At 32.4% G+C, this 20,563-nt stretch overlaps 2 protein-coding genes across 3 annotated transcripts in view; one reads left to right on the forward strand and one right to left on the reverse strand.

Moving 5' to 3' along the window:
* LOC130448466 (uncharacterized) overlaps positions 1-20,563 on the reverse strand; it is a 96,310-nt gene that overhangs the window by 21,288 nt on the left and 54,459 nt on the right. The window lies entirely within an intron of this gene.
* Positions 8,245-19,263, forward strand: LOC130448465 (serine/threonine-protein phosphatase 2A 65 kDa regulatory subunit A beta isoform-like). Of its 2 annotated transcripts, none has more exons than XM_056785869.1 (5): positions 8,245-8,427; positions 10,343-10,720; positions 12,325-12,519; positions 15,666-15,771; positions 16,095-19,263. In XM_056785869.1, the coding sequence occupies exons 1-5, from the start codon at positions 8,344-8,346 to the stop codon at positions 17,789-17,791; spliced, it is 2,460 nt and encodes an 819-aa protein (XP_056641847.1). In that variant the 5' UTR covers positions 8,245-8,343; the 3' UTR covers positions 17,792-19,263. The 2 variants fall into 2 exon arrangements, with proteins under 2 accessions (XP_056641847.1, XP_056641848.1); XM_056785870.1 differs by having other exon boundaries at positions 8,393-8,443.

Genomic DNA, 20,563 nt, shown 5'->3' on the forward strand with positions numbered 1-20,563 from the left:
ACTTCGAATAGTGCTAGTATATTTTAGTAAATAATTTTCTTAATTAATTAAAGACCTTTCTATTATTAGTGCAATTTTGGAGATAATCCTTTTATTTAAGGTCGGATTGTGCAACCATACTTTGTGCCCTTCTTTAAAACTGTGGCTTCCGTGTCGTATCGTTTTTTCATTCTGTCTTGAGGATTCAACCACATATTTTAAAAATTCGAAAGTAGCTACTAATAATTCAATTGATGGCCGCTACATATTTTTGAAATATAACAACTGAGGAAAACTTATTTTTTGTCATCAAAACAGATTTTTATTCTGATATTCATGTTGTTGGGGATCTGTAGATAATACAATTCCAGACCAAAGAAGACCAAAATAGCTTAAAACGACAATTGTTTGTTTCGGCCATTGTTTTGAGTGACATATGGATGCACCTGTGGTAGAGAATTATCGCTCTTTTGACATATAAGTGAAGATAGACTAAGACAGGAGGTAGACAACACATAAACATAGTTAAGAATAAATATAAGGAAACAGAAAATGTGGTACGAGTAAGCAGGAAGATGATAAGTAGTTTTGTAACTTATAGAGGAGTGATACAAGGAGGTGGAGAAGAGGGTGGGTTTTTAATTGGTGGGCGTCCGGCTAGCGGACGAATCCAGCACACCTGGGACACCTTCCCAGGCGTTTTTTGAAGATTTTCCCACCCACACCAAAAAAAAAGGTTAGGTTAGGTTAGATTATATATATATATATATATATATATATATACATAATTTTCTCTATAACATACTAAAATTTTAACGAAATCGGAGGGGTGTAACCTAATCTAAAATCTAAATAATAACCAAATGAAATTATATAATTAAAGTATGGAAAATGGGTTTTTGCAATCTCAGTTCTCTTAAGTTACCTTAGTTTTGATTCTGTGATATAATTAATGGAACGATATTAAGTGATTTTTTATCATGACAACTACCATAAACTACGTCTATTGTCTAAAATCAACAATCTCAAAACCTATCATCATATGCCATTATTAATCCAAATTCCAATATAATCAACATTCACAACCAAGGTCAACAGTAATTTATTTAGTTCGTTCTTCTAAGCAAACAAAACCAGATATTTTCAGTAAATTATATCACACAAAAATACATGCTAAAAATTCGTATAAAACTATTTTTACGAGAGCGCCTTAATATGTTTTTGACTTTGAAATTGAAAGCTCTAAACAATTTGTTCAATGTTTTTTCATTTTTTTTATCCCTCTAAAAAAATAAGATTGATAGAAAAAATTAAAGTAGGTATATACGAATTTATCGTTACAATTGTGAAGGGTAGGCGCTACTAAATGATGAATTATTAACGGCGTTAACATCAATAGAGAACATGAAGTGTGCTCGCCAAGTTTGTGAATTCAATATTTTTAATGAATCGAATTATTAGCGATATAGAGATTATAAAATTTATTCTATTTGAATATTATTTCGAATTTGTAACCTAATAAAATTATGCTTTGAGAGCTTTTGCATGAGTGAATAGTGGGAGGGGAGAAAATACATGTGGTACAACAATCATTGACAGAGACAAACAAAATGATGGACACAGGGAGTTGAAAAATAAGTTAGAATCAAGAGAAACTTCTAGTAAAGATATTTGGGAAGGGTAACAGGAGAATCCAAAAACAAAATAGTAGACAGGAGTTGAAAAAATAATTAGGGTCAAGAGGAACTTGTGGTAAAGATATTTGGGAAGAGAAACAGGAGAATACAAAAACAAAATGGTGGACTAAAAGAGTTTGAAAAAGAGCCAGAATCAAGAGAAACAAAACGGGGGACAGAAGGAGTTGAAATTGAGAAGAGCTTGTGGTAAATATATTTGGGAAGGTTTACAAGAGAATACAAAAACAAAATGTTAGACAGGAGCTGATAAAGAAGTTAGAATCAAGAGAAACTTGTGGTACGTGGTAAAGATATTAGGAAGGATAACAGGAGAATACAAAAACAAAATGGTGGACTGAAAGAGTTGGAAAAAGAGCTAGAATCAAGAGAAACTTGTGGTAAAGATATTACGAAGGGTAACAGGAGAATCCAAAAACAAAATGGTGGACAGAAGGAGTTGAAATTGAGAAGAGCTTGTGGAAAATATATTTAGGAAGGTTTACAAGAGAATACAAAAACAAAATGTTGGACAGGAGCTGATAAGGAAGTTAGAATCAAGAGAAACTTGTGGTACGTGGTAAAGATATTAGGAAGGGTAACAGGAGAATACAAAAACAAAAAGATGGACTGAAAGAGTTGGAAAAAGAGCTAGAATCAAGAGAAACTTGTGGTAAAGATATTACGAAGGGTAACAGGAGAATCCAAAAAGAAAATGGTGGACAGAAGGAGTTGAAATTGAGAAGAGCTTGTGGAAAATATATTTGGGAAGGTTTACAAGAGAATACAAAAACAAAATGTTGAACAGGAGCTGATAAGGAAGTTAGAATCAAGAGAAACTGGTGGTACGTGGTAAAGATATTAGGAAGGGTAACAGGAGAATACAAAAACAAAAAGATGGACTGAAAGAGTTGGAAAAAGAGCTAGAATCAAGAGAAACTTGTGGTAAAGATATTTGGGAAGGGTAACAGGAGAATCCAAAAACAAAATGGTGGACAAAAGGAGTTGAAATTGAGAAGAGCTTGTGGTAAAGATATTTGGGAAGGGTAACAAGAGAATACAAATTCAAAATGGTGGACAGAAGGAGCTGAAAATGAAGTTAGAATGAAGAGAAACTTGTGGTAATAATATTTGGGAAGGGTAACAGGAGAATTCAAAAACAAATTGGTGGACAGAAGAAGTTGAAAAAGAAGTTAGAATCAAAAGGAACTTGTAGTAAAGATATTTAGGAAGGGTAACAGGGGAATCCAAAAACAAATTGGTGGACAGAAGGAGTTGAAAAAGAAGTTGAAATTGAGGGAATTTAGAGATTCCAAAACTATAAAGAACAAAGCAAAGACAGTTTAAAAAACATCTGGAAGAAAAATGAAGAAATATGCTAAGGTACAAGCTATTCTATGAAATAATGAAGAATCCGAGGAAAAACAAGTAATAGCAAATAAGTGTAGAGGAATAATAACGAAATAATAATAAATGACCAGGAAATAATACAACGGTGGAAGGGGTGCTTCTATGAATTACTAAACGAAATACTAAAAAAAACCTCCACTAAGAATATTCAATAAAGCTTGGAAAACGGTCAAAGTATCCTACGGTTGGACGATTGGATGAATGGAGTTCCAAAACATACAGAGTGTACACGATCATGTATTCAAAATTCAACATATAATAAAGAAAAACAGAAGTAAGTAGAGATTTCCTTCATAGACCTACAAAAAGCTTTTGACAGTTTGATAACATCAACGGATACATTAGGAAAAACAACTTGGATAGTCTCAAAGTTTCATGATAAAAGATCTCCCTAAAACATGGAAAGGTACTGAATCCTCTGTTGTTTATAATATTATGGATGATAAAATGAAAGCAAAAAAATAGGATGTGAGAATATGAGAATGGATCAAGAATGAGCCAAGAATAATATACATAGCGATAGAAGGGGGAAATAATTGATTAAATATTTAGGGGTGACAAACACGAAGAAAGAATATCTAGTACATCCAAACTGTATCATATATGTTCAAGGACATTCAAAAGCGAAAAAAGACATCAGTAGGAAAACAAAAATAATAGCATACAACAGTATATCGGTCAATATAACAAATAAATTTAACAGCTGGGTACTGATATACAGAGCAAAACAGAATACAAGCAATAGAGATAAAGTACTTATGGAGAGGAAAGCAGAATCAAGAGTTGATTCAATAGATAGTGAGACGCTATATTAGTTTAAACAAATAACTAGTAAGAGGTGAACATAAGAAAAGCGGAATGGAGAACTAGCAGAAAATTGCAGATAAAGAAAAGGAAAAACATGGCACCAAATAAAAACTATGACAAGAATGAAAAAAGAAAAGTTTATTTATAAAAAGAAAAAATTGTAGGGGCTGAGCTTCACACTTTTGAGCAGACAGGGTTTTATGATTATATAAACATAATCTAGACATATATCACGAAATTAATTTGACAGATATATATCTTGAATTAACCAAAGTTACTAAAAAATGGCACTGAAAAACTTTTTTCTCATCTCTCATTTCCAGAATTGTATAAATGGTGAAGCGCTACCCGAAGAGTGGAAAACATCTTACATGACTACCGTATATTAAAAAGGGGTCAGAGAAAACTGCGACAGCTACAGGGGACTTGTAGTGCTGTGTACAATATCCAGAATTTATAGAAAAATTTATAAAAAATAAAATCGAACCGGAATATTGCAACATGGAGGCAGAGGAACAGGCAGGCTTCAGAGCAGGGAGGTCGACTATTGATTATTTATTTACGATCTCGCAATTAATTGATAAGAAAGCCGCCAAAAATCAAAAACTCCACCTTTTGTATGCTAATCTTAAAAAAGCATATGACAACAAATATAAATGCGGCACTAATAAAAGCAGTACAAAAGCTTTATGAAAACAATAGGTCCCAAGTAAAAATAGGAAACAGGGTCTCACAAGGATTCTCCATTAATAAGGGGTTAAAACAAGGATGCTGTTTGTCGCCCACACTTTTCAAGAACACGCACTAGCACACTGGAAAAGAAAATGTAAGAACATGGGCATTCCACTAATTGATTCCACAATATATACCATGTGTTTTGCAGATGACCAAATTATCTATTATGGGATCGGGAAGTAAATTTGAGTAAAACGGAGTATATGTGTATTGGAGGAGAACAATGAAATTTAATACTTGAAGATTAGATGATGCAATCTCACAAAGAAATAACCAAGGAAGACAAGCAATAAGACAGTTAAATAGTGTATTGTGGGACAAACAAATATCCAAGGAAAACAAACATCGAATATACAATAACATAATAAAAAGTATAACAACATATAGAGCGAAGTCTGGCTTCTAAAACAAAAAACAGTAAAAATGCTTGAAGTCACAGAAATGGATTATTGGAGACGCGCGACAGGAATCTCAAGACTTGAAAAAATAAGAAACGAGAGAATTAGGGAGATCATGAAAGTGGAGCATACGATTACATAAGACATTAGGGTGAATCAGTTAAGATGGTACGGACATGTCCAAAGAATGCCTGAAGACCGCATACCCGGAAGACGGCGAAGAACATTTTAACACGATTAATATATATATATATATATATATATATATATATATATATATATATATATATATATATATATATATACATATTTATATGAAAGCAGTTCTTAATGAATTGTTTGAAGATATTCATTCATTATATAACTGTGAACCTTTTTGGACGACAATGTAAATTGAAGGGCGATGCCAACAAGCATTGATTCCTATTACGAGGTACCAATCCAATGTTTTTTTTAAATAGCAATCAACGTTATCAGAAATTGAGGAATTTTTATAAATGTATAATAATGTTTAATAACCATTGTATTAGCTATGACGTAATTTCCTTTACAATCACCGTTTGTTTATTGTTTAAATAGTTATTTGAGTATCATACCAGTTGAATATTATTTAAAATGGACAGTGATGATGATTTCCAAGTGTGTGAGACATCACTGAAGTTGATAAATGCTGTTAAAATTATTAGAATAGAAGACGCTACGTAAATAAATTGTATTACATCCAAAATTTTTGAGCAAATAAAAGAAAATATGAAAAATTATTAGAAGAATTTTATATGGTAGCTGAAAAATAATATGCTTACAAACCTTACATGGACTATAATCGACCTTCTAATCTAAAAAAGCCATGATTGCATAGATTTACCAGTGTATCTTAAAAGTTGAAGATCCAGGATATGATTAAATTACTCCTTGAGAGTTATGCCAAGTACATAAGAAGATATTGATATTACGAATGTTTAGAATTACTTCTCTGAAAGGTCAAAGTGACAACTACGAGGGCTGTTTGATTGAAAAATGACTATTCAGAAGATGACAAATATTGAATACTCATATGAAGAAAACCGTTTCCGTTGATAGGTGTGTACATTTCCGTTCATTGAAATAGCATAAAAGATTTTTACAATTTATGTGAATTTACTTGACATATACAAAGAATAAATTCAATTTTAGTGTTATTATGAACTATGCGAAAAAAAGGGGTCATATATACATATGTAGGGATACATTGTTAGAAAGGGATTTTAGTTCTCTGTTCAGCAACATTAAGTTTTTTTTTCAAATTTAGTGCAATCATAACTGGGAAAATGGATTTTTAATATGTAAAATTTTGATAATGTTTCCATCACAAAACTTTAGATAAATAATAAATAGAGATAATAATGTCACAAAATATTTATAATCCATTTTCAATGTACTTAACAATTGAATTAAATGTTCAAAATGATTGCACCAATTTAGAACAGAGGACTAAAATCATACAAGGTGCCACATGACCCCTTTTTTATTATATTATATCAAAATTTTCGAGGGGGTACTTAAAATCCACGTGATCTGATGGAGGATAATATTTTCATACTGTGAATAGTCGTTTGAAAATAAAAATGGACCTGTTCTAGGTTTTTTCGCAGAGTACATCATCATCATCAAGCCTTTCAATCCTTTGGATTATAGCTATTGCTTTTAGTGCTTTAAAATCCTTTTTTGAGGTGGATTACTCCTCATTTTCTATTTTTGTTTTCGTTATAGTTTATCGCTTGTCTTGACTGTTTTTTTTATTATTTTCCATTCCTCCAGTTTTCTTATGTCTTCCTCTATATTGTTTCTCCAAGTCTTTCTCGGCCTGCCTCTTCTCCTTGGCCACAATAGGATCCATTACGTTCTTCTTTTAATCAAAATTCAGTTGATTTTTTTCTCATTTAATGCCCAACCCAGTTGAGTCTTTGTGATTTTATATAGCTCACTATATTTTCTGTCTCTTGCTTTTTTTCTATTTCTTCGTTTTTCTTTGCTCTTCTTTCTCTCATTATCTTTTTCTTGGTTCTTTTAAGTTTTTAATCTTCCTTTTTGTTGATTACTGTTGCTTCCATCGCATTCGTGATTAACATAGTACATAATAACGCTAAAATTGAATTTATTCCATAAATATGGACCGCATTGTATAATTTGGTAATCTGCATATAAATATGAGAAAATATACAGGGTGTTGCCGTAATAACTATACGAAAAACTGAATAAAATTGAAATAATTCTCAGAATTCTCTTAAAGCATTGTAAAACTGTCTCTTTTCTACGATATACTAACAGAGTTATAAACTACTTACTACATTGTAATATATCTTTACTAATATTATAAATGAGAATGTAAGTTTGTTTGTTACACTTTTACGTGAAAACTACTTAGCCGATAATCATAAGACACCGTACACATATTCTTGGAGGTATTAGAAATAATATAGAATACTTTTTATGGAAAAAAATTGTTTTTTACGAGGTATGAAACAATTTTTTGTTAAAAACCTCAAAATCTAGCTTCCTCAACGCCATCTAGCATTCCAGTGATGGAGCTCCAGCCCTTAGTACTATATTACCGACGGTCATGTCAATATCTAATCCAATTGACTATAGTTTCAACTGTTTAGTAACGTAAGTCGTAAGTAAAAGCCACGTGCGGCAAAAGTTGCGCGAAATAAAGAAACTTCGGTTCACGCAGAGCCGAGAAGACAACAGCGAGCAGAGCGACGAAGTGTTTTAAGAGCAGCTGAAACTTCTCTTCCGATACGAGTTCGTTCAGAAAGACTAGATACGCTGCCGGTAGCTAGAAGAACGATAGAAAGTCCAGAACAATCGCAGACGAGAAGAATTCATAATGCAGAAATGCAGACCACCCGCCTTCGAAATTTCATGCGTAAGGATTTATCAGCATTTGAAGGTACTAGGTTTTAATATGATCCTTCAATTTAACATCATAATCATCCTTTGATGATCTTACTATATTGTAGAACGTTAAATTGTCTATTTTTCTACAAAAAGTACTACACAACTGTCCTCTCTGCGGAAGTGTCATAAAAACATATGTGTATGTCAAAAAAATTGAACTAGGAATAAAATAACCGATGTGAAATTATCTAGTTGAAAAAAAATGGGACATTTCGCAATGAATAATGATAAGTTCATAGAATATTTATCTAATAATATATCATAACGATAATATTTGATAGGAGATAGATAAGAAAATACTTGAAATATTACAAATAGATCTCCGTAGTCACACGAGATTTTCTGTTTAATCTCCTATATCCACAAATTTTAGGTAGAATTAAAATAAACACGAAAAAAAAATGAGCGACGAAAGTGTATTGTTAAGTGATTTACAAACATTTAAGGATAGTTTTTATCAGGCAATAAGAGAAGAAAATGTAGCGGTGTGTATAAATTTTGGTTAAGTACTAATATTATATTTACGTCATTCGACACCCAGTTCAATTTCAATATATAAATTTTGTAGACTCTCATAAAAGTTAAACTCAAAATTTTAAAAAAAATAGTTACAATCTGAATTTATCTCTACATTCATAGTGAATTATGTCTTGAATACTAGATGTTCATAATACTAAACTTTATCATCACCAGCTTCTATTACTTAAATCATTCTTAAAGACCAATTGTACCAAAATTCACGTCAAAAATATTTCAAGTTAAATGTGGTGCTACAGCATTGTGATTTTTGGATTACCGATACATCGTAATCAAACAGTTTGGTTATAGATTATACTCTATTTGGAAAGAGCGTAGAGTAATAAATGCTCATCATAAATTCAAAACCCTAAAATTTTTTGTACGGTAATTTACGTCCAAAAATTGGAATATATAAATATGTCAATGATAAATAAGTAACTGGACATAGATATATTTTCCCCATAATTGATAATCCGAATGGCCATCCTTTTCTTTCCAAAATTGAAGGATATCTTTATATCTCTATTTTAATACTTTCACACCATCCTCTGAATCTACCCAAAAGTAAGATTTTTCCCATCATAGCCGTTGCAATTGGTTTTTCGTAATTAATAAAATATTATAATTGCTTTTTAATATATACAGTTATTTTTATTTGTTTTTCCCAATAATAATTTAGTTCATGTAGAATCTGCGAAAGCCTATTTCTGCTGATTGATGGCCATCCGTTTTCCAAAAAAGACGCTAAAATTTTATCAATGATAGGAATTTTCTTCTTAAATTAAAATGAGTGGACTTTCCTGCGGATTTCATATTTGTAATCTTTATCGATGTAAGCCTTTGGCCTGCCTGACCGAGACTTTGGACTACTTAAACATCCACTTGTTTTTAAAACTGTGTTTCGCTAGCATGGCTAATTTAAAAGAAAGCGTATATCGCTTGGTGATGAGACACGTCCTGGAAAAGACTGTTCTTCAGTTACAGTAAATTTCATTTTAGATTATCTTCATGGGAAATATTGTTAATCGTTGATAGCCACACGTGCTTAACGATTTCCGGACAAAGCCAGTAAGAATTGAGCTTGAAATACTAGAAATGTCAAATTATAGTGAAAATCGTACTTGTTCTAAAATAATAATAAGTAATAAAACATTTTATGATATTCCTGTTCGCTAGAAGAGCTATGTGTAGATCATACAACCAACAACAAAAGTCATGGTACGTCTAGCCTAGTCTACTGATATTACCATTTCTGAAATCTGGTTATTCCTTTACGTGGTCGACGTTGAGAATGAGATAAATAGAGGAATCCACTCATTTTTCGAAAACATGACTATTTTCAGGCAATTAAGTTGTGGAAGCTTTAGTTCCGAAAGTGCATGTAGATGGTGTTTACTTTGGATATAAATTATATAAAAATATATACCATAACTCATGTATTAGTACCCTGTCCGGTTATAATGAAAGATTAAATTTGGCGACAGCGGAATTCGTTTGAGATTTATTTTAATCTATTTTATATCATAGAGGCGATTTGTTTACATTTTTTTAGAACTTATTTCTAAGGAGAATTTTTCATTCATTTGTTCACTTTCTCGAATTCTAGAAGTGCAATTTTTGCTGTAAAATCGAGCATGTTTAGCGAATTTTAGTTAGTTTATAATAAATAGTCCTAGTAAACCGAACAAAAATAGAAAAGTAACTGATTAATTTAAATAAATTATATAAGTTAGTTAAGAATTAGTGATTATTAATCAGAAACTCCAAGGTCCCGACGCACCCTGAGACAGCTAATAAATTTTGAATCTTTCCTTTACTATTCTTACCCTATATTATGATTATTGTCAAAATTAATTAACTTTTTTAAAATTGAAATTTTAGGGTCAAGTCGATATGACAAAGAAGCTGGGTATCTTAGCCGAGCACTTGGGTCAGGAAATAACAAGAACAGAACTTTTGCCATTCATTCAAGAAAACATCGATTTTCATGACGAAATTCTATTGAACCTTTCAGAACAACTGAAAGAATTTATACCATTAGTTGGAGGATACGAGTATTCACAACCGGTTCTTGATCTTCTGCGGAAAATCTGTATCACAGATGAAACAGTTGTTCGAGAAAAATCACTTGAAACGTTGAAGAGTATAGCTAAGGATTTGAATAGCGAACTTACAGAATCATTGTTTCTTCCCCTTTTAGAGACTTTGGCAAACGAAGATTGGTTCACTAGTAAATGTTCAGCTATTGCACTTTTTCCAGTAAGTATTGAAAAATAATAAGTCTACAATATACAATCTCATAAATGGCTACTGTCGAAATTTTAGCCAGATCTGACGCGTAGTGTATTTTTGAAGATGTGCGGAAACGGAAATATCTACGGATTTTAGAAAATATTAGTCGGCGATTCAATTCTTGTTTTGGTAAGAGAAATCATGCAGTGAAATCAAAGAACTTTTGAGCGCTGTATATGGTGACTTTTCTCCTACGATAACGGCCAAAAAAATTAGTTTAACGAGTTATAAAATGGTAGATCTTCGGTTTTTGAAGAGCCATGTACAAGTACCCCTAAAATGGCTACTATGGATGATAATGTGACAAATATTCACGATCTTTTATTGTCATACCTCCGATAAAACAGTTGTTGGGACGATGGGTACAGCGTCTATTTACTCACACCACAGGCGCAGCCACGAAGGAGAGTACCGTTTGATGCTGATTAAATACAAAGGGGTTACTGCATCGTTTCGTGAGGATGGACGAAGCAAGGATCCATCAGTGTACATCAGAGACCAAAGAACAGTCGTAATAATGGACTTTACCAAAATCTAGATAGAGAAGGACAAAATGTTGACAGGCCTATACGATTACGAATTATTGAATCTATTGAACGCCGAAGAGGGGAAAAACCTGGAGAATGCGCCGCATTCATTTAACATGTAGCAATTAATGGTTGAATTAGTTATCATAATTGAAGTGGGAAATTTTCACCTATTGATCTATTGTGTACGCCAACTTTTCATCAGTCAGGTTGAATCGAATTTATAATGTAAGCTACCTGTCTGGGGGCTCTAAGATGCATGAATATAAGTGGCTTCGTCTTTGGACAACTTCTTACCCACAGATGAAGTTTTTGGCTGTTCCCTTCAGTTACTTGAAGAAACGACAAGAGTTGTCGGTATTTTCTCCGATGTTCTTTGGATGGTAACTCACGTCGAGTGAGCTCATGTTTGCTTATCGAATTGGCTTTTAGGGATCAGTTGGTAGAATAAGAAAGAAATCTTCTTAATTACGACCATGATTTGATAGCTTTCTGGAAACCTATAAAATGTTGTTGGTCCATGAACAGCTTGTTCATTGCCGTGCACTCGGATGTGCACGCTACAACACTTTGTTGTTTGCCAAGATTGTGTGCATTCTCATACTAACTTTGAGTCCATTTTCTAAGAGCCAAGTTCTTGAAGGACTTATCTGATACAATAAATATCTTTGCATTCCGGTTGAAGAGTTTTGCCCAATGAGCTGCGCTATAGATAGCGTGGAAACGCAATTATTCAATACTGTCGGTTTGTTATCGTAACTTTCTATTTTTAATAAAACATAATTTGGAAGACATGGCATCTATCAATGGGCACCTTATATTCTGATTTCTTTTATTTTCATAGTAATCCAATTCATTTTATTTAATATTGCTTCATATCACAACCAGAGAATAATTAAATCAATTCATGAGCTGAACGAGATAAAGAATAAAAAATTTAGCAGAATAATAATAATCCAAAATACTTCAATAAAAAAATGTGTTATGTAATGTTGAATCTAGTTTAATTGTGACTTGTTTGATAACAGCTTGCTCGCATTTCAGATCGTATATTCGAAAGTTAAAGAAGATAAAAAAGAAGATCTTCGACATAATTTCCGTTTACTGTCTCAAGACGATTCACCAATTGTTAGAAAAGCAGCTGCAATTGGTCTAGTTGATTTGATACCTTTATTAGACAAAGAAAGTATCAAAAATGAGTTCATATCAGTATTTGACAATATAGCAAATGATAATATGGTAAGGTACTAAATTTTTAATAAAATTTCAAACGTAGAAGATTGAAAATTGTTGTTATTTCATCAAGAAAAACTTATCTTTAGTATTTTCATATAATATGAATTATTTCATAAATTAGTAGTTCATTGTATTCATAATCACTTTAATTCTAAACTCAACTAATTAAATTTTACTTTCATTATCAACTATATACAACTATTTTATAAGATTATCAACTATATATATTTTCTCTCATGGCCTCTGTTTTTGATTATCTAAGACTAGTAGTAAAGAATTCACGCTTTGTTCAATTATTCACATTGTTTGTTTACATAAATTCTTAAACTAACTTTTAAATGTTTAACATTATTGTGAATGTAATTTTGTTTGTATCAACCTTGTCCTCGCGTTGGTTCAATTTGGTTCATATTGGCTTTTTACGACCTTCGGGGTTAATAATGACCACACATTGCTTCACAGGAGAATAACGCGCAATAATTAACTAGTATCCAAGTGTAAAGTTTGATTGAATTATGGGCTGAAAACTTCGAAGGGGGCGGTACTATTTTTGATAGAAAAATAAACAGGGCGACCTCGGGAAAAGAGAAGCGACTTTGGCGCGGGACGATCTACATACAAACACTCAGATGTTTTGCCAGCAGCTCGGACAATCATATGACAGATATTAAAGTTGGATTGAAACTGTAAATACAGCTATTGTAAGAATTGAAAAAAATTATTTAATAATATTTTCTACTCGGAAAAATCCACTTTCACATAAATAGGCATTTCAACATACAAAATTGCAGGTTTTGAGGTAGAGAAAACCCTAAAGTGGAGCCCCAAAGACCTTTACATTCTCTAAAAGTAACGGTTCGGTCAAGAATATCTTCAAAAGGCATATTGTCCACTATTTTTATACAAATGCAAACTTTGCATGTGAGAGACGTTTTTCGCTCCTCTTATTTTGAGGTTTACAATAATAGAACATAAATGCAGCAAGATTGAGCAATATGTCATACATCCTACAAGAGTTTACCCGTGGTTAAAAAACTGTTTACAAGTGATCTCACGTAGAGGAAAATTCCATGGCCTCACCGCATCTCAGATTGCAGCTGAGTGAACGTGAATAATTTAAAAATAATATGCTCAATTGAAATTCGTCAAAAAATAGCTACCACACCCAAGGCTACATGTTGAAGAGTTTTCTAAAATAAAGCTGCCAGATTCCAGAAATGCCAACGGCAAAATGATGATATTATTTTAAGTAATAATTTTTCGTTTTATGTTCTTCATTTCAAATGAACAGTTAAATAGATCGCAGAAAACGAATCATTCTCCACCACTACAATGCGAGCTCTCACACATAAGTTCAAACAAAAACGTTTTTGAACAGTCAAAACATCGAGTTGGTGGATCATCCGCTGTACAGTTCTTGTTTGACACCCAATTATTTCTTATTATTTCCGAAAATCAAAAATAAATTGCGAGGTCTTATTTTTTCACGCTTAAATAGGCGGTTGATGCGTACAAATCACATGATTTGGAGTTACCTCAATCAGAATGGAAAGATTGCTTCGGCAATTGATTCAAACTCATGCAGAACTATATCTATCTCAATAAAGAATATTTTGAAAATCAATAAAGCCAACGTTAAATATTTATTTTTTATGTCTATCTAAAAACTTAAGTAGCAGCCCTCATAGAACTTCCAGTTTCAATAGCAAAGACTCTTCGAACCCAACAACATCGCGTATATCCGATAACAACGTAATACTTTGTTGGGTAAACTGTTCACAACTGCTCACAACCATTCAAGGAATGTCGAGCATTCGCTGTTATAAAATTTATCTAACTATACAATAAACAGAGCCTAGCAAAGGGCCAAACATCGCTACTACATGTTCATGATCTCTCTAGCTAACGTTCTAGTTCAAACTCGTCAAAATGATATTCTTCATGAAGATACCAGATCTGACAGTTACATATGCTGAATTTATTTTCGTGGGTTATTATAATGGAAAAACAATAAAATTGAAAGATGTGGGCAAATAAACCTGTTTGATTTAGGTTGTCGTTAAGTTAAAACAACAATAACTGAGTTAATGACAGGAATTAGGCTCGGCAAGAAGGTCGAAACAAATTTACTGTCTTTTCGTTATAATACTTGCCAGACAATTCGATTATAATGCTGGCTATAACGCTCTCTTTTAAATTTTCGTAATGTAACATATGCAGGAATGCTCATTAAAACTTTATCAGAACCTTAACAGGATAATTTAAAAAAAAATCAATTATCCACTGATCGCTTTCATGTGGCACAAAATAATAGCAGTTTGAAAGCCTGATTCCTTAAAAATCCTTTCCGCTCGACTATGGGACATGCTCTGTCAATTACAAAAGCGGATCATGATATGTCAGTTAATTTCAAGATTATGATCCAACAGAAGCTTCACGAATGTAATTTTGATCAACGAAGATAACAATGGATTTGTAAAGAAGAAGATTACCATCCGCTTTACTTGAAAATCACTGCGAAGTCCTCCAGTTATTGTGTAAGATGGCGAAGTTTAGTATCTTTGGATCTAATATTTTGGTAGCACAATTTAATGCTTTGGAATATAGTACAGCAATAATATGATTTCAACAGAATGAAGTAACGCATCTCTGGAAGTAGAAAAATGTTTGATGTTAGCCTAGTTTCACGTTTGGGTGATCCCATTGGTGACTAGAATTCGAAACTTAGTGTCGTAAAACTCGTACATTTGACAAAAATGTACCAACATAAACTGCAATTGCGTTTTATATTCAAACAAAACTCGCCACATATTCCTATTTACGTTGCTAATCTGGTAAAAATGTATTCTTCCCTATGTTCACACACTAGTTCACAAAATTATATAAATAAAGAAGAAAACAAATAATGAGATTCATGAGAATGTTCTTATATTCGGTCTCCGTGGAACTTGTCGATAGAATTCACATATTGATTTTGTCGCCTACTGCGGCTTACTACTGACAGGGTCAGTTCAAAAACTACACCCTGTGCGTAAATTTTATATTAGTGTTCCAATAACATACTAAACCTCCTAAACCCTACGCCTACGGTCCATTGTTTAACTATTTTCCAGTGATAAATTCTGGTGTAAAAAGTATTTATGTTTCAGGACTCAGTTAGAGTTCATGCCATCAAAGCTGCAATTATTATCTGTAATAGATTAACAGAAATAGAAATAGAGGACTTCATTTTCAAGACTTTGGAACGTTTGGCAGGTAATTCAATTTTCAACTAAACTTTTGTAAAAAGGATTATAAAAATTTGGTATTAAAAAGTTGAAGGGTTATAAAAAACATCATTTATTCCGAAATTTTGGGTCCTGCCTTCAGGCCATATAACTCTTCAGGGATTTGCCTCCAATCGTCATATTTTGAGTTCCTCTATACGCCTCTGCTGTATGTCAATTCTTATGCAGGACACCCTGTATATCATAGACCTAGAATAAATTTCACTTCAAGGCAAATTCAATTCATTTGATTGTTGAAGGAAAAGAATATTTACTATATTGATTTTTTTATGTTGTTATTTTTTGTTTTAGATAGCGATTCCTGGAAAATACGGCAAGTGGTGGCCATGAACATAGCAGAAATTCAGGAAGTAATACCATTCCCAAAATTAAGAGGGAAAATATTAGCTACCTTTCAAAAAATGTTGAAAAACACCGAAGAAGAAGTGAGAATAGTGGCAGTTAAAAACCTAATTCCCTACTGCAAAAATTTGAAAAAATCCTACGAATACCCGAATAATTATGAAAACAACTTTGAATCTGTAGTTGTGCAAAGCATCATTCCGCAAATATCCCTTCTAGTAGTTGATACTTGTATCGACGTTAGGTTAGAATTGGCTAAGCACATATTGAAGTTAAGTACTGTGTTATCTAAGCAAGTTTTTATGGAACACGTAATGCCTTTGGTGATAGATATTTTAGAGTTAGATACGTCGGTACCTGTAAAAGCGAACGTTCTAGAAAACCTAAATGATCTTCCAAATGACGTAGATTTCGCAAAGTCTCTACCTTCTATTAAAAACGTCATGAGGACTTTGATAGTGTATTCACAATCTCATTGGCGTACTAGGAAGGGATTGTTAGTGACATTCATGCATATAGCGCGCTTCGCATCAAAGCAATACTTTTCGGAAAACGTGAAAATATTCTTCGCCAGCTTACTAGGAGATCCAGTATTCGCTGTCAGAAGAACTGCCCCTATTATACTACCTTTACTAGCTAAACAGTATGGAATGATTTGGACTGATAAGCAGATAATACCATACTTTAAAATGTTCAAAAAAGATAGTAGATATCTGTATAGATACGTACCTTTATTTGGAATAAACGAATTATTGAACCCATCTATAATTTCGGATGAAGAGATAAAATACTTGAAAAGCATGGAACAGTATAAAGAAGAAAGTACAACAGCTAAACTTTTATGGAAATTACAATGTTTGTTGGAAAAGTTGAAAAGTAAACTCGGAGAAAAAACTTTTGAAGATATTTTATCTTTAAACAAGAGCATAGATGATTTTAAAACTGATACAGTTTTTTTATACGCTGGCGACACGTTAACATCATTAAAAGAACACTACAACCAAGATCTTTTTACATGTGAAAAAGAAAATATGGAAATAATAGACGACTGGTATTTGACAGGTCTAGTTTCGCTAATCTATAGAGAATTCTTAGAGTTACTTTTAACTTTATTCGATGATAAAATTGTTAACGTGCAAATTAGATCTATATTTACATTGAATAAAATAAAAGTTTTTACGGATAGTTTATCTAAAGAATTTGAAGAACCGTGGATAAAAGAATGTTTATCTTCACTCAATAAAGAAAATAAAGAAGAAATAGTGAGACAAGTCGATATTGAACTAAGTGTACAATGTATGGATGTGGAAGAAGAAAATATAAATACTGAATTGATGGAAAATATCTTCAGTACTAATCAAATAGTGTCATCTAATAATGAATTGATATTCGAAAATTCAAAAATGAGTGCAGAAGTTAATATAGATGTGGCAATTAATAACAAAATTAACGTTGTTAAAAATAGTTCAGATAATAGTGATAACAAAATTTTTTCTAGCGAGGAAGAAAATGGAAATGGCACTTTAACCGAAAATGTTAACAGTGCATTGAATACAGACACTACAGAAGAACATATAACCGACCAAACTGTATCAAATTTGAATGATGCCAGTACGTCTGGGGCAGGCAGTAATAGCATTTCATAAATTCTGAAATAGCGTCATTGATGAAAGCAGTATTTATATACAAGTTGGTACATTGTATAAATTAATTTCTATATAAAAAATGAGGGTAATGCTTTTTGTACACTTTTTTCAATTTGATAAACGATATAAAACCTTTCAAAGGGATTAATTGAGTACGTAATTTGTTCAAATATATAGGGTACTCATTTTTTTAAATATTTATCCATGAAAATAGTTGAAACGATTAGAATTTTTTTTTAATGGCACACTTTAGTATCTACACACTGCTGTAAGCGACTCACGGCCTATTAGACCCCCTTTACCCATAATGCTTCCCTTTGAACGTCGATTTTATTCTCGGGAATAGAGAAGAGTGGGGCCAAGTAGATCCTAACAGATCGCCTTACAGTTGTCCTTTTGCGCACATCTTTTTCATTGCTAAGTTTTCTGTGACGAGCTGAAAAACTTGAGTTTGAGGAATTCTCAATTTATCAGCAATCATTCTAATACTTATCCTACGATGAGTATTCAATAATTTTTTCACTCGTGACCCATTTTCCCCATTTCTTCTTTTGCGTTGATTTTATTCTCGGGAATAGAAAAAAGTTTGGTGAGGCCAAGGAAATCTTGGCAGATCGTTTATTGGTTGGCCTTTCGCTCCTCTGACAACATTCGCGGCACCAACTTCGCGCACATCTTCCTCATGGCTAAGTTTTCTGTAACGTTCTTAAAACCTTGAGTTCAAGGAATTCTCAATTTATGAGCAATCAATCTGATATTCATCCTACGACGAGTGTTCAATATTTTTTTACTCGTGCCCTATTTCCTTGTTGGTCGAAAGGCGGTTAAAGCGGTCTCCTTACTTGCTCAGAACAGCTTGGGCCATTCAATAACACTCGATCTAGCCATAGCAGCATCACAGTATTCAATCCCTAAATTGATTTTTCAAAGCTAGTCCTGAAATGTCTAAGTTTAGCTAATACCAGTCGAATGCTTCATAGTAATATACTATATCGTGAAAATATTCAAAAAATTTAAGCTGGATAAACACTACTATAGCCAATGAAATTTATGGTCCTTTTCACAAATCGCCCTTAAGATTAATAAAGTACATAACTGACTCTATACATTATATAGAAATTATACGAATATTTAACAGAAGTCATAAACGAACCTTCGATTTTACACACATTCTGAAACATTTCTGAGGGAATCTATAATATTGAGCCAAAAGCATAGCGAATATAGCAGGTTACCTTGTAGAGCAACATTATTTTCTTGCTATTAAAATGAGTTTACACTTAGTTTTGGGCAGCTCATATTCCAATAATTTTCAGTCGGTTTGAAAAAAAGTGTACATCAATCAGCGCTTCTATTTCTGAACCTACTATCAATTAATGTTCATAAGTCTAGACCACCTTGTATATATTATCTCGAAACAAAACTAAGAAATGTATTATAAATTTAGGAATAAAATATTTTCGTATTGTTCATTTATTTATATTGTTAGTACCTAAGGTACTCTTTACCATAATTATTAATAAATAGGGGAACGGCAGGTTTTTTTGGATTAAAGTACTTTTTTGCACAAGTCGATATTTTATTGTGATTAGTCAGCTCCTTGTGTACAGGGTGTCAAAAATAAGGTATACTTTTCTCCAAGCCTGTAAGAGTTATCAGAAAACTTTAATTACAAAAGTTCTTTGTATTTGAAGGAATTTTTAGTTTATATTATACAGGGTGTCCCAATTCTTCAGTATCGACATCAATTCTGGAAATTGCGTTTTTTGATTTAGTGGTAAAAACGAAGGTAACTTTCATAGGATTGACCTATTCGATTTCCGCACCGTTTAGGAAATATTAAAGGTTGTTTGAATTTTTATTGAGAAATCATCTTATTTGGAAAATTTAGCAAATTAAAAATGAGGCTAACTAGAATCATTTTCAAAATGAATTTTCAACACATAACTTATGAAATTTTTGTAATTTTCGAGTCTAGAATCACACTGGGTGTCTTTTTTTACTGTATGAGCTTCGAATTTTGTAAATAACAGAATCTAATTTTTTAAATGGTACCCTCTGCATATTATACCTTCAATAGAACGCGCTGGAAAATAAAAATCATTTCATATAACGCGTCAGACAGTATTCACCAAAGGTTCCAGAAATTCCAACTTAAAAGCAGCTTCACTTAAATGGCTGTCACTTTTTTATCACTGATCGAAAAGTCACGAAATTTTACACATAGTCTTCTGAAAGTTGGTACTTTATAAATACCATATGGATTTGACAATGGCAACGCCATCTGTGTGACAGTCACACGACTTAATGAGTGATGTTACACCTTTACTAGCTACACCACTGGTATGTAGAATTCTGTCATTGAGCGTTTGATTTGTGAAATGTTTTGAAGCATACAACTACTAACTTTTCCAAAACTCTGTAAAATTTATAACTAATAAATCAACTACCTAACGATTATATAATAAACTGACAATTTGAAATCCTCACATTATGAATATGGTTTATTGACCTTCGTTACTTAAATCTGGCACAGCATGCAAATCCTAAAATTAAATTTTGATTAAATATTCTTCCCGTCATCCACATTCGGTTAACTCTGATATTAACGTTAAAAATATATGTCTGTAGATTATTTTCGTAACAATATTACGTAGATCGTTCTTATTTTTGTGATTATTTGATTTATGACAGAGACAATTGTTTCAGTGTTCTCACACACGCATTCATTAATTAGAAAAATTATCAATCAGCTCCTATAATTCCTAGAAT

This window comes from Diorhabda sublineata, chromosome 8, assembly GCF_026230105.1.
Source record: "Diorhabda sublineata isolate icDioSubl1.1 chromosome 8, icDioSubl1.1, whole genome shotgun sequence".
NCBI lineage: Eukaryota > Metazoa > Arthropoda > Insecta > Coleoptera > Chrysomelidae > Diorhabda > Diorhabda sublineata.